The sequence below is a fragment of the Macrobrachium nipponense genome, chromosome 6 (assembly GCF_015104395.2).
Source record: "Macrobrachium nipponense isolate FS-2020 chromosome 6, ASM1510439v2, whole genome shotgun sequence".
In the NCBI taxonomy this organism is placed as follows: Eukaryota; Metazoa; Arthropoda; class Malacostraca; order Decapoda; family Palaemonidae; genus Macrobrachium; species Macrobrachium nipponense.
The window spans coordinates 113,009,061-113,032,008 of NC_061108.1; the positions used below are offsets into that span (position 1 = coordinate 113,009,061).

Here is a 22,948-nt window from a genome sequence, read left to right on the forward strand (position 1 = left end):
GGATATATTTTTCCACTATTTTCTCCAATATTTTATATAATATCTCCGTATTTACCCTTATGTCATCACTTACGAAAATGTTTATCCCAATCTTTGTTTAATTCTTCATTAATTTCTGACCATTTTATATTTTTACTGTAGAAGTTGTATTTTCCATATCCTTCCCACTTTTTTCATTTCTTGCTTATCTCTATTTTCACTTGCTTTGGAATGACTGTTAATTCTATGACATTATGGTCTGAAATATTCGCATTATAAACTATTATTTCTTTAACATAATTCATCTCGTTCACAAATACTAGGTCTTAAAGTATTTTCCTTTCTTGTTGGCAGGTGATTTATTTGTTGAATGTTTGTATTCTAGTAGCATATCTAATAGCTTTTCAAATTGCCTCTTATCTTCTGCACTACTATTACTCTCTTTTTTTATATGTATAAGTACACAATCTCCTATTCGTTCTTCCATTCTACGAAAGGAAAGTTGAAGTCACCAGATAGGAGAATAGTCCAGTCCTTGTGATTTCTACATATATCATCCCAAATTTTTCAATTATTAAGTCAAACTCTTTAGTATTAGAGGTCTATATATTACTATGTTCATCAATTTTTCAGATTCAAATTCTACCGCTATTAGTTCACATTCTGAGTTACTATATTTCTCATATATTTTTCCTTGTTTTTTGTCTTTCCCATATATTGCGGTTCCCCCTTGATTCCTATTTTTTCTATCTGATCTATAAGTTTGGAACCCTTTTATTTGATCATCATTCCCAGTCTCTTGGGAATACCAGGTTTCACTTATATTCATTATATCTATTTTCTTTTCATTTTGGGTTAGTTCTTCTAAGTACAGGCAGTCCCCGGGTTACGACGGGGGTTCCGTTCTTGAGACGCGTCGTAAGCCGAAAATCGTCGTAAGCCGGAACGACGCTTGGAAATATGTCTTAAAACTAATAAAAAGTTATAAAAACCTTACTTGTAATCCTTGGTTACACTACTGTTGTTTCCTGTAGTTTTATGTACAACCTGGAGTTATTTTCATAAAAGAATGCTGGTTCTTGAAGGTAAAAACTATTGTAATCCTCTGGTGACACTACATTCTTGAAGTTTTATGTACAACCTGGAGTGATTTTGCAAAATCTTGAGGGCTACAAGAACAGCTGATTACTATTTACTTATCATATAGACTAATTAAAGTAAATGTATCTTTAAATAGGCTTATATATTAGTATCAACAAAACATTTCCTGCCATGAGTCAGAGGCCGTTTAATGAAACGAACACTTCTCTGTCCTATCTGTTCAGAAAATAAACGTTACGTCAATCCCCGAGACCATTGTTGCCAAAGCGTCTCTCTCTCTCTCTCTCTCTCTCTCTCTCTCTCTCTCTCTCTCCTCTCTCTCTCTCTCTCTCTCTCTCTCTGATCAATTACATTGGAAACTTGACATACGATTGCCCTAATATACGAATGTTTTGAGATATAACAGAAATTTGCGAAAATACAAGCTTTGATATACAAACGAAATATTTGAGATAGATTTTGCGATGAGTTGTTTAGTTTTTGTATAGGCGACCGATAAATGGCGTTCAGTCTGTTGTTTGTTGGTGCTGCATGTTAACACGTCGTTGTTTTAGTTCGTTGTATTTGCGCCTATTTTTTCGTGTTATTTTGTCTATTTTATTATTAACCATTGGGTCTCAAGCTAAAGACAAAGCAGGTGATAAGAAAAAAACCCAAAAGAAAATGATTTCGATGGAAGCAAAACATGAAATTATAGCAAAGCATGAACGTGGCGTTCGTATCGTCGATTTGTCAAACGAGTATGGTCGAAATCCTTCTACAATATCCACGATCATCAAGCAGAAGGAAGCTATAAAAACCCCCGAGACCATTGTTGCCAAAGCGCTCTCTCTCTCTCTCTCTCTCTCTCTCTCTCTCTCTCTCTCTCTCTCTCTCTCTCTCTCTCTCTCATCTCTCTCTCTCTCTCTCTCTCTCTCTGATCAAATTACGTACTGGATAATGTCTCTCTTTGGATACTTCGATTTTGCCAAATATTGAGGGCTACAAGAACAGTTGATTACTATTTACGTATCATATAGACTAATTAAAGTTAAACGTATCTTTAAATAGGCTTATATTATTAGTATCAACAAAACATTTACTGGCATGAGTCAGAGGCCGTTAAACGAAACGAACACTACTCTGTCCTTAACTCGGAGCGTCGGAAGAACGCCTCTCTCTCCTCTCTCTCTCTCTCTCTCTCTCTCTCTCTCTGATCAAATTACTGGATAATGTCTCTCTTGGATACTTGGAATTTGCGTTGTAATCAATAACCAGAAACTTCGTTTTGTTATTATACTGGAAACAAGCAATGATTTTTTCATTATTTGCGCTTTTGGACTGTTATATGTAAACTAGTATGTATTCATTCGCTCGGAAACTAGTTCCGCATATGAGGCGTCACTAAAAAACATAGAAAAATACAACATAAAAAGTGTCGAAAATCATCATAATCTCAAATTTTTGTTGTAATCTACCAGAAACTTATTTTTATTAATATACTGTGCTAAACTATAAAGGATTTTTATCATAGTATGCGTTTTTAAAAGCGTCGTTAACTCGGAGTGTCGGAAGCGTCAGCGTCGTAACCTCGGAACAAGCGTCGTAACCCAGGACGGATTTTTCCATTGAATATTTAAGAAAAAGCGTCGTAACCTCGGAACGTCGTAAGCCGGAACCGTCGTAACCCGGGGACCGCCTGTACTCTATTTTTCTTTTTGAGTTACTCGTAACTAAACCCTGCGCATTCATCACTATGATGGTTTGCGTGTTTTCTCCTTCATTTAATACTGGTAGTAATAAGGATTTTCCCATGTCTCTTTCCTGTTCTGGTATGTTGTTTCTTTTTTTCATTTCCAGAAATTCTGACATTAAAAAATCCAACTTTTCCATAATATTTGATCTTCCTTCATCATAATTATTCATTTTGTGTCTGAATCTGCAATTTTCTCCGTTTCTGCATATCCTCTTGCATAATAAATACAGTTATTTATCTCTTGAGTATAATTTCGGAGCTGATGCTTTGAAATTTTTTTGCTGACACCTCTGCATATCTCTTGGTGGTTTGCTTTTCTCTTTTACCTGATATTCTTGATTTCTCTCTTTATTTGTTTCTTTCTTATTTTGGATTTTATTACTTGGTTGGTTATTTATTTGATTATGATTCATGGCTACAGGGTGCTATATTTGCATTTTTTGTCGAACTTACATCCTTTTCCTTCTTTTAGGTTTTTACATATTTTTGGTTATGCAGATCTCTGCAATCATCCCATATCCATCTAAGTGGCACATTTACCATATATTTCATAGTTTTGACATATCTTAGGATGTTTGTAGTAACATCTTTCTCCAATCTGCAATTCCCTCTTTTCAAAAGGTTGCAGATTTTGTCTTTCTTGTCTATTTTTTCCTCTTTCCCGTCATTGTATAGATCTGGGTAGAGCCTCTTCGGATTTGCTTTTCTGTTGTCATATCGTAATTTATTTTCTTCGTAGGTATGCTGCTTTATTGCCTCATATGTAGTATCAATGAGTATCTCTGCATCCATACTTTTATCTTGTCTTTGTTTTCCTTATTTTTTCTGTCATTTCATTTTTGTTTACTTCTCTTCCGTTTTCCTCTTCTTCTTTTTCTTCTTCTTCTTCCTCTTCCTCTTCTTCTTCATCCTCAACTATTTGTACATTCAATCTTGATTTAATAACATTGTCTATCCATGATAGACATGTTGAACAAAAAATTCTTGTATCTTTTCTCAAATCTTGTATTACCTCAGCACACTGTGGATGGGTCGGAATGTTGCATGCAGCACATTTTCTGATTAGGTTTTGTGGATTGACTATGCTATACCAAACCTTACACAGTTTGCATGCTTTTGGCATTCTTTTTCCTAATGCATCAATTAGGATATTCACAAGATTCACCTTATTCATTTCTTTGTCGGAATATGTTGGTTTATGTATATTTTCTTTATGAGTCTCTTGACCACTTGGATTTTGATTTGGAACTTCTTCAATTATTTTCAAGATGTTTTTCATTAGATTTGTTCCAGTTTGAAGGATTATATCCTTCTAATATATCTATGAATGCTTTTGTATCTTTTGGTTAGGACTGTTGCTGATTTCATAGATGAGAAATGCCAGTTCCCTTCCTGCTACCTCATCGTATTGCGAATCTGCTAAACACGCCAAATTACGCCCCCCTCTTCCCGCAGTTGGAACTTACTGGCCATCTTTTCTGTTCTGATTTATCGTATTACCGCTTGGATAAACTAACTTAGAAGACGCTTTATCCTACTATTTTCACACTAATCTTATCACCGATAGTTCACGAACACTTCTAGATATTTCTCAAATTCTAGTCGTATGTTAAACTTGTGATATCTGTTGATTAATCTGACTTCAGTTCGCGGGTACGTCTCACCAAGCAAGAGAGAGGAGAGAGAGAGAGAGATAGCGAGAGAGAGAGAGAGAGAGAGAGAGAGAGAGAGAGAGAGCGAGAGAGAGAGAGATTAAACCTTAATTAAAAGTGACATGAATAGATTAGTACGTATTGTATTTCTTTAAAATACTATTACATATGAATTTTGTAATTACAGTTATTATTATTATTATTATTATTATTATTATTATTATTATTATTATTATTATTACGTATTATTATTTGAAAGTATTCAAACAAATAGTACAAGTACATAAAAAATCTCTAGTCTCAGTAAATGAGAGAGAGAGAGAGAGAGAGAGAGAGAGAGAGAGGAGACGAGAGAGAGAGAGAGAGAGGGGGGGGGGGGGAGGGGGGAAGGGGGGGGGAAGGGGAAAAAATTTCATGAACACTAGATTGCAACACTGCAGCTCTTCCCCCCCCTCCTGGCTGTCACAGAACTTGATATATCTGACAGTTTTAGTACCTGGATCTCGAGAAAAGGTTACTGAAAGAAGACTGGGATCACCTTCATTCTTCCATAATTTTTAAAATATAAGCTAAAATCTTACTAATTCACTATGGTATTTTCTTTAATGAATTGATATTATTGCTGTATAAATTAATATTAATATTTGAAAATAGTAAATCATTTGTTTATACAAAAAACATACATCTTTGTAGTAGAGAGAGAGAGAGAGAGAGAGAGAGAGAGAGAGAGAGAGAGAGAGAGAGAGAGAGAGAGAGAGAGAGAGAGAGAGAATTATTATTTTTTATTATGTGATATCATTTTCAACTTATTAACTTACTAATAGAGTATTAATCCAAAATTAATATTTGAAAATAGTAAATCATTTTTGTATTATAAGAAATGTATTTAGTCATGAAAATAAACATCAAAATACTCTAATTAGTGATTATTTGCGTCGGAAAATACAAAGAGAGAGAGAGAGAGAGAGAGAGAGAGAGAGAGAGAGAGAGAGAGAGAGAGAGAGAGAGAGAGAGAGAAACTGTGCTAAACTATAAAGGATTCTTATCATAGTTTGCGTTTTTAAAAGTGTCGTTAACTCGGAGCGTCGGAAGCGTCAGCGTCGTAACCTCGGAACAAGCGTCGTAACCCAGGGCGGATTTTTCAATGAATATTTAAGAAAAAGCGTCGTAACCTCGGAACGTCGTAAGCCGGACCCGTCGTAACCCGGGGACCGCCTGTATTTGAAAATGTGCGCAATTTCATGTAGAATACAACTAAAAACAACCCATGGTTGTAGCTTTATCAGTTTTGAAATATTTTCATATAAATAACGGTGTGCCAAAATTTCAACCTTCGGTCAACTTTGACTCGACCAAAATGGTAGAAAAACGCAATTGTAAGCTAAAACTATTACATTCTAGTAATATTCAATTACTATTTAACTTGGTTTTGCAACAAATTGGAAGTCTCTATCACAATATTTCGATATATGGCTAATTTATGAAAAAAAACTTTTTCCTTACGTCCGCGCAGTAACACTTCCGAAAAAATCAGGAATTTTTTCGTACAATTGTCGTAATGTTTGCACCATTTTATACTAGCCGTTACATAAAGTTTTATATATGAAAATGTGCGCAATTTTATGTAAAATACAACTAAAACAACCCATGGTTGTAGCTTTTATCAGTTTTGAAATATTTTCATATAAATAATGATAGAGAAATTCTACCTTCGGTCAACTTTAACTCGACTGAAATGGTAAAAAACTGCAATTGTAAGCTACAATACTTACATTTTTGTAATATTCAATTAATTATCTTTATTTTGCAACAAACTGGAAGTCTAGGACAATATTTCGATTTAAGGTGAAGTTTTGGAAACAATTTTTTACGTCTGCGCGTTACGAATACATGGATCATATTGTGCTAATATTTTCTCTGTGTTGCTTTGATTTGTTTTACAATTTGTTATATACCGAAATCATTACAATTTAGTGTACAATACAACAAAAAAATAATTAACTCATTTGCTTTAACTGTTTTGCTCACAGCACAATTTGTATATACAATTATATATGAAATTTTTTTTCACGCTGTCATATATTCCAATATTTATATATATTTTTTTCATTTCTGATGGTTCCATACTAAACTTCAGGCAATGACAAAAAAAAGAGCCAAAATTGAACTCTTAATCTTGAAAATTATGCGTGCGGTGATATATATATATATATATATATATATATATATATATATATATATATATATATATATATATAATATATATATTATATAAAAAAAAAAAAAACTTTCCGCTTCGGCGCTCACTCTCGAATGCCGCTGGCTTACGGGAGACACTTTCGGAAATACTGGCTCGGCGTTTAAGGGTTAATAGGTTTCTGCATCTAGAAATAATATCTTTTTGGGATGATCTGTGGTGACCATATTGTTTTATTCAGTGAAAAAATTATTCATCATTAAGGTCACTGGGTACCATTCATCCCTCAGTTGATTCTTAGGTTGAAGCTTCATGTGCACAAATTTTTTACATCTTATACTGTTGATTTATGATGTCCTCTAAATTTTAAGTCCTTATTTGGATTGAAATAGGCATTTATTGTCTCTATTATAATAATTTGCTATCAGACATTGAGAAAATTGCCATTATTTAAAAAACTTGATTGTAGACTTCATCCATATGAAGAAGTACTAGATTTCTGAATATTATGGATGAGAGGAGGTTTAAATGTTATTCTTCTTTTCAGCCAGCTATTTGGTGAAGCTGATCCAGATGAAGATGTATCTCCAGATGCGGCTGATCCTGAGCAAGTTGGTGATGCAGGACAGTCAGCCATGGAATCAGAAGCCAATGATAAAGGCAATGTTAGTAGAGTTTCAACTAGAGGCTGGGCTGAATCTCAAAAGTATGACCCAAAGGTGAGTATTATCACAGACTATTCTGTACAGGTCTTATTTAATAATTCTCTTGTATTCCTTAAGTCTTAGCACATATGATACACTCCATTTGAAAATAACAATAAGGTAGCTGATTGGCAGGGGAGGATGCAGGACCTGTTCATGCAGGGAAGACCCCTCACTGTTTGTATGTCTTAACCTTTGTGTCAGGAAGCCTTTTCTTTGACAATCATACCTGATTTTTAGCCATATTTCTTTCTTCGTTTTTCAAGAAATATTTTACTGTTTTTTTCATGTATGTATGTCTCAATTGTAAATTAATTTCATTAGTAGCAAGTGTTTTCAAAATTTTTTATCTGGTTCAGGCCCTTGTATTAACGGCAATCAGTGTTTCGCTAGAAAGTACTGCCTTGGCAATTCGGTTGTCATTGTTTGACAGTACTACGGACCTTGAGTTAATGTTGAGAATTTATTTGCTACATAAAAAGGCTTGGTATACAGTTGTGACAGAGTGAGTGTGTGTGACTGGCCTCCTCCCTCTCTTTTATTTTCCTCCTCTCCCCGTGGATAGAAGATTGGTTGGTGACTCAACATGCGCTGAAATGGGTGTAGATGCAGCCAAGTTAGATTTCCAAGCACCCTTTCTATTATCTAATATATTTTAGTATTGTAGTAGCGTATCGTACTATATACCAAGGGGAGGGAGGGAGTGTTTGAAAATAAACAAACCTGTTGGTTATCTTTAGCTTTATTGTCTTCGACATTAAAAGTTCATCCAGACCTTTTTCAAATTAGCGATGCTTTTCAAACCCATTAATTTGAAAGGCCCAGAAGTCTGGCAGTTGAACAATCATATGTTCATCAGATCAGAGGCATGGGACTCCTTTCTTTGCTCTACACGATTAGGAAGAGAGGCTCAGGTAAGGTGGACCACCAGTCAGTTTAGAAGCTTACTCAGTATCCTCCCACCAATAACTAAGTCATCCGTGTGTAAGGACCGAGGCTTTGTATTCATGTAGGAACAAATGGCAAATTTTATAGTAATTTGATTAAATTGTATTTTTCGTAAAATACAAAGCTAAGGTCTTTACATTTACTGCCCACCTCAAGCCACCCTTCATTCTGATATCTGGGAGAGAAGGTAAGTGAATGAATTGTTGGATGGAAGGGTGGGACCTTATGCAATTCTCAACCTTGTTGAGAATTGAATGGCCTGTTTGCAACTTTGCTGAGGGTATTTCCTTATTTTAAAATTTCAGGTTTGTATGTTAGGAAAAATACAAATTACTTAAAAAAATTTGCCATATTTTACCTATTCTTCACTGACTAACAGTATTTTAATAACTTTTTTGCCTAATACTTCTCCAGGTTTACAAGTTGGTAATGTTAGATACTCGTCTACAGTTGTTTGATTACCAGTATATGTTGGTTGGCAAGATGATAGGTAATGATTCATAAAATGACAGGTAATGACTCATAATGAAAGACCACACATTTCAAAATTACATAATTTTCAGTGCTTTACATCAGAAATAAGAAATAGAAATACCATAGCTGAATTGCCTAGGTTTTGGGCATGAATATGCAGTAATAAAAGAAAAAAGACTGCCATTTTTCCCATCCATATTAAGTGACGACCAGTTTTACTATCATTTTCTACCAGTCAGAGGTTCTTGTGTGCAATTGTTCCTTTATTATATATACTTATGTATATTTGTAGCTATTTGTATGCCATCTTGTTCAACTTTATAATTTATTATTTTCATTGTTATTTTGCCAGCCTTCTATAAGGCTTGTCTTTTGATATTATTGCTGTCTTTCTGGTAAACCTTTGCATACAGTAACTCAAAATGTAACAAGCAGTTATTATTGATGATGTTACAGCTGCCTTTCCCTTCTTACAAGGGAAGTCATAACTTTTCTCATCATCCAAATGTATCTTACACACCTTTGTATGGTATTTAGTTGCTTGGGTCATCAAATAATCCTGGAAAGGACACCAAGGGGCTAATCTGTTGAGAACATTTTTTGGTATTTATTTTAAAAAATTTTCTCATTTTGAATATTTTTTTTATTGCAGAAATTATTTGGAAAACTTTTTAATGATGACATACAATACCTCCTGTCAATGGACAAGTTGTGGGAGAAAAGAAGGAAGCCAACACCTTTGCAGTGGGATAAAATACCTGATTCAGGTAAGGTTCTATTTGTTGTGGAGATATTAGAAGTTATGAAGTTATCATCATCATTAACATTTTTATGTCAGTATCTTCCTTCATTGGATTAGATGTCCAATGAATTTTATTTACTCCTTACTGCATATACCTTCATCTGATCTAGTTCTTCATCTTTACTTCTTTATTGTGATTTCATATGCTTTGCTTTCTTTTTGTGGGCTATTTTCATTTTCCAGTAGTCTAGCACACCATTTTTTATCATCCAGGTTGCAAATGCAGTTGTTTATAGTGACATTTCAAATCCTGCTGCAAGAGAGGACTTCTCCATTCCATCTTTTCTCCATGTAGTATTCACTCTAGGTATATTTCGTAATGTCACATTTGGTACATTTTATGAAGTTCAGTTCACCCCACAACATCCACATAGTCACTTTCTATGGTTTCCCTATGTTTCCCTATGCCCTTTTCAAAGACTGGTAATAGTCATGTTGAGGAAACCTGCCAGTCTTCTTTTGCCCGGTGTGTTTCTTCGGTTTTCTGTGATAGACCTAGAGTTTTCCTTTTTTTTTATGGGTTCAGCAGATAATTGCTTGAAGTCTATGCGAGTCACAGATGTTACAGGCATCACAGGAACAGTCAGCAGTGCCACTGACTTTTCTTTTCCCCTTTTTGGACGTTAGCCATCACTAACGTAAGTTTTCTTTTTTTATCATGGGCGAATTTGAATTAATTTTTTTTTCTCTCAGAACAGTTTGTGTGGATTTTTAATATCTCAGTTCGTGACTTGGAATCATTGTTTGGGAATGTGTTTATAATTTCAGCCATTTGATGTTGCAGAGAGATTTAAGGGAGAATTTTTGCATTTTTTGAATGTGTACATAATGGCACTTTATATATATTTTGTTCTGGATATTTGTGTTCTGGAAATTGTTGGCCTCTTGCACAATACCCTTGTTGTGTTTGTGGCAAATTTACCAGAGATAGGAAACTTAATTAAGTTTCTGGTGGCCTGTGCCGAGGTGAATATGGGGAAGTCTTTGCTTAGACACTTCGGATTTGTGGTTTTATTGTAATGAGTTATGGCACACTGATTTTTTCTTGAATTTCCTGGGGAATTTTATTTGCCAAGTTTTTGCCTTTTTCAGCAGTTGTGCTAAACCGAGTTTTTATTATTTTTGACTATAACATTGAGCTCCTTAGAGAGGCTTTTCGAGGTTATTTTACTGGAGAATTGGAGATATAATGTTTTGGCCATTTGATATTTTATTTTGTTGGAGATGCTCCAGACTTTAGGCCTATGGTTGCAAGAGCTATGTTTAGTTCAGTTATTTTTGCAGCCATTTTTGGTGCAAATGGAAACCTTTGTGAGGGAAGATATGTGGCAATATTTTCGAGTGTATCAGCTAGATGCTTTGAGTGCATTTTTTGGGACCGAGTTTTTTTTTTTTTTTTTTTTATTACCCTGCTTGGAGATATAACGATTTTGTTGGATACTTTTTATTCTACGTGGTTATTGGTGAAATAGAAGGGAATATGGTGATATGTGGTTATTAGTGAAATGGAGGGGAATATTTTTATTGCCTGGGTGGTATTATTATTAATATGGTGATAGGTGGGTGGCATTAATCTTTGGTGGTGAATTTTTTTGGTGGTTATAATCTTTGGTGGTGATATTGGGTTTTTACAAGCCAAAAAAGGGGTTATTGATGTGCCTGCTCAATTCATATTAGTTAATATTCTTGTTTCAATGTAATTGTGTAATAGTGTGCTATATAAGTGTTCTGGTGTTCAGTAGTGCATTTTCGTATTTATGTTAATGGCCATTTTATATTGGTTGGATACACTCATCTTCTATTCCTTAAATGAATGATGAATATGAGTATCTTAGAGTACTGTACAAAAATTTAATTTTTCAAATGCAAAAAGAACACTTATTAACTAAATCATCATTATAATCATAAAAAGATAATTTTGATTGCATAGTCGTCATAACTGAAAGGTCAGTTTACTAAAACATCCTATCTGAAAGAGTCATCTTCATTGTAATCAAGCATCAAGTCGTATTTGTGATTTAGATATTTATTTTTTCATTCTCAGGGGTTTTATGTGCCTTCCTAAGGGTTTATGTCCAGCTGCTTATTCTTACTGACTTATTCTTTGTCTCCTCGTTAAATGGTCAAACCATCTTGATCTTTGAGAGTTTGATGTGTTTTCGAGACTGGACACTGCAAGACCCCTTAATCTAGTCAATTGTAATAACCTCTCAATACATCTTACCCACATGAATCTTGGCATAACATTTTGTTGTCATACCTTTTTCCAAAATTATGTAGGCCTCTTACACTTGTAAATTTTTAAAATGTACCTTTTTATTGTGTAGTGTTGACTACCATGCCAGAGATATGCTATGTTTCAGGAAGTCATCAGTGTATTAGGGCAACTTTTATATGTCGTCTCTTGGTGTTGATTACCCCAGGTTACCAAGGGAGGCAGGGTTTCTGTTTTTTTTCAGGACTGGACACTAGCAGCCTACAGATAAAAAGTTCTGTCACAATCCCACAAGCTGCAGATGACTGCATGGGATGGTCTGTGGCTCTGGTGAGCTCAAGGTGGGCTCTCACAGTAGTGCCATTTTCAATGCTGAAAGAGAAGCTACTAATTGATTCTGCTGACACCAGTGGTCAAGGTAAAAGTCCCACATTAAGGGGGTTTCCCAACTCTGATACCTCTATAAATGACATGGTTAGGATTCTGTTGTTTTTGAAGCATGATAAAACGTCTTGGTAGTAGCTTTAAGGCTTTAGGGACATGTTGGCTTCATCTATTAGGCTTGTCTTTGGATAAAAACACCTACAGTAGATGTGTTTCGAGGTGTTAAAGTGGAGTTCCCCAGGTCCATGGTTCGTACTTTATTTTGGAATCTGTATGCGTTACTTTAGTTCATTGTGTTGTTACTCTTTGAATTATTTAGAGCAAGCTCCTTGTAAAACAGGTTTCTATGGAAACTATACAGTAGCTAAAGAGTGAGAGCGCTGCAAGCTTTGTCGGTTAAGGTAGGCTTGGCTAAAGACAAGGCAATTATTTTTGCCTTGTTTGGGGCTACGTATGGTTTTCGGCTAGGCACTTACCTACACCAGTGTCTTTACCTAGCTTAGAGTCACTTCAGCATGAGGAACTTGACATCTTGGGGTCAAGCAATTTTAAGAATTGTTTGAATTGGACAAAAGGATATAACCTGATGTAAAGTTTCTGTGTATAGTGATTCAGAAGCCAGAGTTTCTGAAGAGTAGGAATGTAATGTCCTTGTCATTAGGTCTTTGGTTAAGGACTCTCTTGTTAATTTCTATCCTTAATGGGAGGTAAACCACTTGACATGTGAGCAGTGGCTACAATTTTTAAATTTGGAAAGAACTTATCCTTGGATAAGTTATTGAAGTCACTTGGTGGCATGATAATCTTGTATTTGTTAAGGTCTATATTCATGGTGTGGAAATTAAATAACAATTATTGCAGAGTGTTAACCCTCCCTGTTATGTGCAGTGGATGGTTGTGGTTTTTGGAAAGCTTGGAGGTACTCATTGTTTAATATTGAAAGTACCTTTTTTATTTTGGTACCTGTTCATTATCCATCGTTGACTCTGCAAGGTTTTGGCACAGTAACCTTATCCCTCCTTTTGCTGTAGGGGGTCACCCTCCAAAGAGACCTCTGGTATTTTTGTGATAAGGATCTCGTACCTGAGTGATAGCGCTCCTAAGGCATCAGTAATTGTCGATGGATTGAATTCACAGGGTAAAGAAACACTTGTTTTGTACTAAATATTTTATTGCTAATTAGCCTTTAAAGGTTGGCTGGTTTCCACCTCCCAACTTTTTTCAATTGTAGGAATTGGCTATGTATTGGAGAGGTAAAGTTTATTTTGAAAACATGAATATTTAATTTAAGATTTTTTTTTTTTTTTTAAACACCAATCCATTTTATAAGTTGCCCTCTGTACCTCCCCACTGTACCTCCCCACTGTACCTCCCCACATTCAAAGTGGACAGAAGTAGACTGACTGGTTACAAGAGTTTGTACCTATCGGTCCCCTGGTGGGGTATGGGGAAGTAGATGGATGGAAGGATGGTATTCGTAGAAAACCGAGTATGTACTATATTCTTTCTCTTCCCCACTCCTCCCCCTCCCCCGCCCCCCCCGTTTTTTTTTTTTTTTTTTTTTTTCAAACTGTCGAACTGCCACTGGTGCAGAAGTAAAAGCTATATAATGGAGGGGTGTTTATTTTAAAAATAAATCTCAAGTATTTAGATTTTTTTTATGTTTACTACAGTAAATTTGTCTTCATCGAGTGTACAGTTGCTTAGAAATTAAAGTAATCAAACCCACATATAAAATGGGAAAATTATGTTTGTGATATCAAGCCTTCAAACTTGGGACTGTATGTGCTAGTTCCAGTTATTGCGCCACTGCATGACATACTTGGAGGTGGCTATATTGAACGCTATGTGCTTAAGAAATTGATAGAGGAGAATGAAGTTTTGTTTTTTGAGCGACTAAAGCATCTGGGACATTTCATGATCACTAAATGGGCCAAGTATAAATAGTTGGCTTGTATTTTTGTAATTTTTTTGTTTTTGTTTTTTTTGTTTATTCACCTACTCGCATTGCTTCACTGTCACAAGTGTCCTTATTAGCAATAGAAGTGTTTTACCCCTGTTAAGGTGAATAAACCCTTTTCATTCACAACTTTGCAAGTCCTACCTGTTCAGAGAAGAGCATTGATAAGTTATATATCACTTTGTTCATTTTGAACTTGTGCACTAACCTGTGGTATTTATTGGCATGTCATTTTGAAGCAGCAAACTTTGCTTTGCTACGGTATACACTTTATAAATAAAGTGAAAGGTCAGACTGATCAATTGAAAATGGCTAAAACTGACAGGTTGGACTCTTAATGATTCATTAGTGTAATGATACTATTAGTTAACTTTATTCATATTACTGATATTAGACCTTAAATGTATCTTTTATAGATATTATAGTTGATGGTGAGGGATTGATCCAAGACCAGCGACCATGGACAATTTCTCAGTGTCGTGACATTTTTGCAAAAGCTGTTGAGAATCTTCATAAACGAAAGCAGGTGAGACATGAATGGATATTCCCTCTTCAGCAGAACTTTTTAAAAGCAAGAGACACAAGTTCCATATGTTTAAAAATCTTGTAATTCATTACCATTTAATGTTGGTCATAGCAACTTTTAACCTAAACCCCTGTTATAGCTGAAGAATATTGGTCTCTTTGACAGAGTCAACCAGAAGGTGAAGATTTAGTTTGGGACAAAGATGACAAGGACAGCATGGACTTTGTAACTGCTTGTGCTAATGTACGAGCTAATATTTTTGGCATTCCTGAAAAAACTCGATTTGATGTCAAGTGTAAGTATTGATCTTAATTTTTTTTCCGTTTCACACAGTACTTTTGTTAGTAGTTGTGGCCGAAACTTAACTTTTTCCATTTTTTTTACATGGAATATGAGAAACATCAAAATGCTTCATGCTAAGGAAATTTACTAATACTTTTAAATGGGTTTATTTTAATGAATATGTTAAACTTAAACTCACTACTCCCAAAGAGAACTGTGACAGTGTTTTCCCACCAATGTCAAGTTGTATATGAGCTGCTTACATTTTCTTCCCTCTCTTATTAACCCTTAAACGCCGACTGGACGTATTATACATCGACTAAAATTGTCTGTTGGGTGCTAAGTGGACGTACGGTATGTCGACTACAAAAAGTTTTTCTAAATATTCGCGGAAAAACAGTTATACGCCTAGTTTGCAAAAAATTTTAAATCACACGCCTTGAGGGATGCTGGGAGTTCACAGATCACGCTGTTGTTTTGTTTACAAGCATTACCCAGGCGCGCATGCGCGAATTGCTTTCTTCTTGCACTAGAAAGCATCAGCGACGCATCTCAGAAATTCATTCATCACTTTGTTGTAATTTATGCACCGTTTTATATTGGCCGTTACATAGAGTTTTATATATGAAAATGTGAGCAATTTTATGTAAAATACAACAAAAAATAATCCATGGTTGTAGCTTTTGTAAGTTTTGAAATATTTTCATATAAATCACGATAAGTGCCAAAATTTCAACCTTCGGTCAAATTTTACTCGATCGAAATGATCGAAAAACGCAATTGTAAGCTAAACTTCTTGCATTCTAGTAATATTTAATCATTTACCTTCGTTTTGCAACAAATTGGAAGTCTAGCACAATATTTCGATTTATGGTGAATTTTTGAAAAAAACTTTCCTTACATCTGCGCGGTAACTCGGCCGAAAATCTCAGAAATTCTTTTGTCACTGTCGTAATTTTTGCACCGTGTTATATTAGCTGGTACATAAAGTTTTATATATGAAAATGTGTGCAATTTCATGTAAAATACAACAAAAACAACCCAAGGTTGTAGCTTTTATCAGTTTTGAAATATTTTCATATAAATAACAATAAGTGCCAAAATTTCAACCTTTGGTCAACTTTGACTCGACCAAAATGGTAGAAAAATGCAATTGTAAGCTAAAACTCTTACATTCTAGTAATATTCAATCATTTACCTTCATTTGCAACAAATTGGAAGTCTCTAGTGCAATATTTTGATTTATGGTGAATTTTTGAAAAACACTTTTTCCTTACGTCTGCGTGCGGTAAATCTGCAAAAATCTCGGAAATTCTTTAGTCACTTTGTCGTAATGTTTGCACCGTTTTATGTAAGCCGTTACATAAAGTTGTATATATGAAAATGTGTGCAATTTTATGTAGAATGCATCAAAAAATAACTCACGGTTATAGCTTTTATCAGTTTTGAAATATTTTCATATAAATCATGATTTACCAAAATTTCAACTTTCGGTCAACCTTGACTTGACCGAAATGGTAAAAAAAACACAATTGTAAGCTAAAACTCTTAAATTCTAGTAACATTAAATCATTTACCTTCATTTTGCAACAAACGGGAAGTCTCTAGCACAATATTTCAATTTATGGCGAATTTTGGAAAAAAAAAAAAAAAAATTCCTTACGTCTACGCTCAGTAACTGCTAAAAATCTCAGAATTTCTTTAGTCACCTTGTTGTAATTTTCACAACGTTTTCTATTAGGCATTACTTACAGTGTTATGCATGAAAATGTGCGCAATTTCATGTAGAATACAAAAAAAACAAAAAAACTCATGGTTGTAGCTCTTATCAGTTTTGAAATATTTTCATATAAATCATGATGTGCCAAAATTTAAACATACGGTCAACATTGACTTGACCGAAATGGTAAAAAAACACAATTGTAAGCCAAAACTCTTACATTCTAGTAACATTAAATCATTTACCTTCATTTTGCAACAAACGGAAAGTGTCTAGCACAATATTTCAATTTCTGGTGAATTTTTGAAAAAAAAACTTTTTCCTTACCTCCGCGTGGTAACACAGCTGAAAATCTCAGAATTTCTTAGTCACCTTGTTGTAATTTTCGCACCGTTTTCTATAAGGCACTACATAAAGTGTTTTACAGGAAAATGTGCGCAATTTTATGTAGAATACAACAAAAAATAACTCATGGTTGTAGCTTTTATGTTTTGAAATATTTTCATATAAATCACGATAAATAGAAAAAAATTCGACCTTTGGTCAACTTTAACTCTATCAAAATGGTTGAAAACTGCTATTGCAAGCTAAAAAACTTAGTCTAGTAATATTCAATCAATTACCTTCATTTGCAACAAACGGGTAGTATCTAGCACAATATTTTGATTTATGGTGAATTTTTGAAAAAAATTTGTTTTATGTCTGCGTGTTACGAATTCATGCATCATTTTGTGATAATATTTTCTCTGTGTTGCTTTGATCGTTTTACAATTTGTTATATATCAAAATCATCGCAATTTAGTGTACAGTACAACGGAAAAAAATTAACTCATTAGCTTTAACCGTTTTGCTCACAGCACAATTTGTATACAATTATATAATATGATATTTTTTTTTCATTTCTGATGGTTGCATACTAAACTCCAGGCAATGACAAAAAAAAGAGCCAAAAATGATATCTTATCTTAAAAACTTAGCGTGCTGTGATTTTTTGAAAAAAAAAAATTGCGCTTCGTCGCTAACTCCCAAACGCCGCTTGCATACGACAGACACTTTGGTAAATAGAGGCTCGGCGTTTAAGGGTTAGAGGACGACAGAAAATTGTGATGTTTTCGTATGGAAGATAAGTCTATTTTCTATAGTGCAGTGAATGGTCTGCAAGTTATTGTTAGGGTTATTTTAGTATTGTTTTCAACTGTGTAAATGTGTAGCTGAACTCATGCAGGGTTGGTATAATCTGGACACACACTTGAAAACCTGAGCCTTTAGTGGGTCTTGAAAACACATGTAATCATTAAGTTTTGTATTAAATGTTTAGTTTTACATCCTATATATAGATCAAGTCTAGATACATAAATAGTAATAATGAAACCCAATACATATTCTTAAAACCACCTTTACTCTTACATGGGTTTTCTTTTAGTGTTTAGTAGTACAGTAGTTCTTGATCACCCACAGACATCTCTTGCATGCTAACACAAAGAAACCCATTGAATTTATTAGTTTAAAAATTTTAATTCTTGAATTAAAGACAAAATGTGAGACCTTTTCTTTATTCTTGCCAAACCAATCAAGTGTACATTGGGCTGCCAAACTGTTACAAGGAATACATAAATGAGATTACTAATTTTCTTCTCACAAACCAGTTGAAGCATACATTGGACAGGTCACACAATGTAGCTCTTTTGTAGAATCAAGTTCCATTATGTGGTGGTTTATATTATAGAAAAACTTTGTCAATATGACTGTAGAGTTTTGTATGAATTTTTTTGTGGCTAGTTCATTGTCACTAAGAATTGTAATGGATTTCTGCTTAGTATTGTATATGTTGAGTAATGCCCTTTTTTAACAGTCATTACTGATAGAAAATTATCTCTTCCACAGCTATGGCAGGCAATATCATTCCTGCCATTGCCACCACAAATGCTATTATTGCTGGGTTAATTGTACTGGAATCTATGAAAATCTTACAAGGACGTCTAAATGAATGCAAAACGGTAAGTAAATAACGTACATTGTGCTGGGGTATTTTCGGTTTTCAATCTCTTGTCTTGTAGCTTTCTCAGATTTGTTCATTCTCAAGATATTACTGTTATACATTAAATATTTGTCTCATAGGAGTGTACCCCATTGTATATTGTGTATTCATGGTTATTAAAACTTTTTAGGGTTATCACATAGTGTGCTCCAGGCAGATTATTTTAGGTGGTTCTAAATGTTCTTTGCAATGCCCCTTAAGCCCTAGCTATTAAATTTTCTTGCTTCTATTTTTTTATGTTTATTTTTGTCTTCTTACCATGCTGTTCACTAAACTTCAATTTCTTTTTTTTTATTTTTATTTTTTTCCAAGAGTAAATTATGTAGTTAAGTCATACAAGACAAAAAATGTAATGAGTTTTCTCCATAAAGTAATATATAATAATATTACTCAGACCTGTTACTTTGGTATTTAGAAGACAGGCAGAGGCTAGAAGAATTTATGCAGGCAACATTCTTGCCTCAAGAAAGGTTTAAATAGCCCATTATTACTCAGCCATTCACAGCATTATGGTTTAGTCAGTAACTGAAAATAATGTAATTGTGGATTATTTTACTGTATTTTACAGTACCTCAAACCTACTTCATGTTTAGTGTACTAACATTAACTCAAGAAAAGCAGATACATGAACCTTGTCAATAGGTTTCCAGTACTGTATTTTGGAGAAAAGTGGAGCTGTCATGTTTTATTAACATAATGGATGAAGAATATTGAACCAAAAATGAGAAACATCCTAATGCTACCACTCAAAGTGTGAAATTATAAGGCTCTAATCTTGATGCTCTGGAACTGAAAAGTATACATTGCATGTATAAGTGAAACCTAAACCTCATCATTAATAAAGACAAATCCTCTAAATAAACTCAGTGGTCTGGTTAAACTACTTGTTAGTACAGTAGAGACCTGGACCTCGATCATATTAGAACTTGAAAAATCTGATTTCAGTGGAAAATTTTGAGTAAATGTTGCATCTGAGCTTAACCAAAAATCCGGAAACCGACCCAAGGAATCATTTGATTTTTGTAAACAAAAGTGGTTCGGTTAGTCGCAACTAACAGGCGTTGTTCCCATGCTCATTGGGAAAACAGTGAGAACCACAATTGAACTTGAGATTATTGAAAATTATAATGTAAAATGCATTCTGTGACAACCTTAAAATGCTGTGAGATTTTTAATATAGGCTAACCCTTGAAGTGTTGATAGTTGTATCAATAGTTGGCTACAGTCACAACTGTCGACAAACTATTGACACTGTAAACAAAACACATGTTACCTAATAGTAATGGTAAAATCCCTTAGATTATTCAAGTTAATCACTAGTGATACAACTTTTGATACTGTAAACAAGACAACTAATTACAGCAATTACTGTGGATAATTACCATAATTAGACATTGGATGAGCAAGTTCTCACTTTGTTACAAGAGTAGGATTTCAGACAGTGCTTTTCCCTGCCAAAACTTTTTACAGTCTGCTCATGATTCGTAATTCCCAGATGTGCTTGGCTTACGAAATTACGATGCTCAAAATTCATAGTTCCCAGTCGTGCAGGACTTCAAGCCTTGTTTACTAAGGGGCAATATTTTCTTGGTAGTATTTTATAATAAAATTACGTGAAGGCTTTTGTGATATCGGTAGCTCCCCAGTTATCCTCAATATCGGGATTCTTTCCAATTTAAAAGAATACATTTATAAGGATCTACTTCCAATAGGTATTAGTCCGCCGATAATGGTGTTAAATTATAAAGCACAAAGCGCCTATGAAAAGTGCTCCTAATTTACAAGTATATTATATGAGAAAAAAATGTAGTATCATAACACGTACTGAAAGATATTTTAAAGTTATTTTGTATACAGTATTCCAGTACACTGTCTGATTTTGTTTATGGCTGCTGACGGCCACTAGCTAGCGACTTAACTAAGGGAATTTTTCTGAAGTTCATGATAACAGACATAATTTGGCTTATTTTTCATATTTTATTAATTTCCTGTAAGAATTAGACTTGATTTTCAATGTTTTCTTATTGGCAACAATAATTATGCCTACCCCTTACAGTATGTACATCCTTCGTACCTAGCCTAGCTATGGCGCTCAGTCAGCCATCGTATTATGGCCGAATTGGGAGTACGTAGGGCAGTTGTTTTACTACAGTATATATTTAAAAATGAAAAAAGAGCATTGAATGTTATGTTATTCAACGCTGAACTTATTTAATTGTAATTTATGGGTAATGTTTTGTATAAAAAGGCAAGGTTAGGATAATAACTGGTGGTCAAGAACTGATTAATCCATTTTCAGTTATTTCTTATGGGAAAAATTCATTCAGATCTTGACAAAATTGCATCTCGTCGCTTCTTCTGGAATGAATTAACATCAAAGTCTGGGGCTCTACTGTAATTTATTATTATTAATATGATGTAAAAAAATGCCTTGTTTAGATATGGATTTTTCAGAAAATCATTAATTTGCAGAATGTAGAGTTCAGTCTCCATTACCTCAGAAAAAAAAAAATAACCCTACCAAAATCTACTCTTGCAAATATAAAAAAAAGATTGACGCGTCACAGATTCATAAAATGCCTTACTTCTGTATGTTATGACTCAGCCATTGAAACTTATCCTGAACATGAAGGAAAAGAGCACTGCATATACTTGGACCTCTTGCAAGAGGCTCTTCTGTGCAATTGGCAATGTTGTCATTGTCTGTGTTGCTCTCCCAGCATTTAACATTTGGATTTATTGTTCTTTGTACCATAAATGTCTTGTTTTAATTCATCATTTGTTTATTAAAGAGCAATATATTGGTTTGTAGTGAATTTTGTTTTACATCATATTTCTCAGATTTTATCAGGGAGAACTGGTGGCATCATTTATTGCTGATATGTACCGTATGCCCTTCCATCATTTTATTTTATTTAAGGTCAAAGTTAGGTATGGATTGTGCTTTCTGGAGGTGTGGGTTGCACCCGCACTGTACTCCATCTGGGAAGCAACTTGGGTACTAATAATTGAAGCTGGTTGTTTTATACAGTATTATATGGTGTACAGAAAAGTGGCATGTGCAGAAGAAACCAGCACATTTGTACTTGTTTACTTATGTCATTGAATTTTTTAGTAAGTTCCCTGAATTTCAGTGAAGTCAAGGATTTTTATGTTTTGTTTTCATTGTGCTGAGTTTTGTCACTAGTATATCAAATTCATGTAAATGTAATTTAGGATTTTCTGTTGCTGAGTGAATAGGCCTATTAGTGTAACTTGTAACCATTGCCTCATTGTTATTGGGGTTGAATCTTGGCTGTTCGCTCGGTTCTGGCCAAGCTAGTTGTGTTGTATTCATAATTTAGTTTGGCATTAATTATGTTCATCATTTTGTCCCAGCATACTTGTGTGGGCAAGGATGGCAAGTCCTTTAGTATTCTTTTTGTTTTGGATAAGATATCCCGGGCCGGCAATGTTTGCTTGATCTAACTTGCAAGGCATATAAGGCCTCTTCTGGTTTTCAATGAAGTAGTTATTGCATCCACTAATTTCTGCCTTTCTCAAAGGTCTCCCTTCTCTCTGCTGTATGTTCCTTTCCTGTCACATGGTGCACTTGCTGCATCTTTTTGTCGTCATTCAAACCTCTCCTTTCTCCCTTCCCCAGCTTCCTGCCTAGGCTCAGCATTATCCTTGTTGCCAGTTCACTTTCCTGGTGATGATTTTTTAGTCAAGACCATGAAAAAGGTGCACCTGTGTTCGGGACTAGTTCTTCGCATTTAACTAAACTGTACAGGAGTAAGTTGTTGCTTCACATGTTGATACAGGTGGCTGGTTCTATAGAATCCTGGACTGCTCTTCACAGGCTTTCTATAACAACTATCACCAGGAAGCCCCTGTCTCCTTGGACCTTTCTTTGCAAGATGTACAGCCTTGGAAATGGACAGAGCACTTCTGTAAGGATAGCCTCACCCTCATGAACTGGCGGGATTGGCTACTCTGTTTTCTGTTGTCAACCAACTCCCCTTGTGCTGATAAGTGCCAAGGCTCAACTGGTCTTCTCCAATCCTTGCTGCCTTGTTGATTGCATGTTTTGTCATGACATGGTCTCATGCAACTTCTCTGGTCTTTTGTGTACTACGAGCTTTGCTTGGTTTGTCATGGATCTTGTGGCTCCTGATCTTTTAGGAGGCTGTGGTGCATATATTCAGGGAGGAGAAAAACTTCCAACTTTCCAAGCAGCCAACAGTAACCC

General features: G+C 34.7%; 1 protein-coding gene across 2 annotated transcripts in view; it reads left to right on the forward strand.

Annotated features, from left to right (window-relative positions):
* LOC135216904 (SUMO-activating enzyme subunit 2-like) overlaps nt 1–22,948 on the forward strand; it is a 79,916-nt gene that overhangs the window by 51,112 nt on the left and 5,856 nt on the right. For both annotated transcript variants that reach the window (XM_064252443.1, XM_064252444.1), the window contains exons 5-9: nt 7,212–7,383; nt 9,443–9,557; nt 14,568–14,677; nt 14,843–14,972; nt 18,564–18,676. In XM_064252443.1, coding sequence (XP_064108513.1) covers nt 7,212–7,383; nt 9,443–9,557; nt 14,568–14,677; nt 14,843–14,972; nt 18,564–18,676 — 640 coding nt within the window. The remainder of the gene's footprint in view (nt 1–7,211; nt 7,384–9,442; nt 9,558–14,567; nt 14,678–14,842; nt 14,973–18,563; nt 18,677–22,948) is intronic.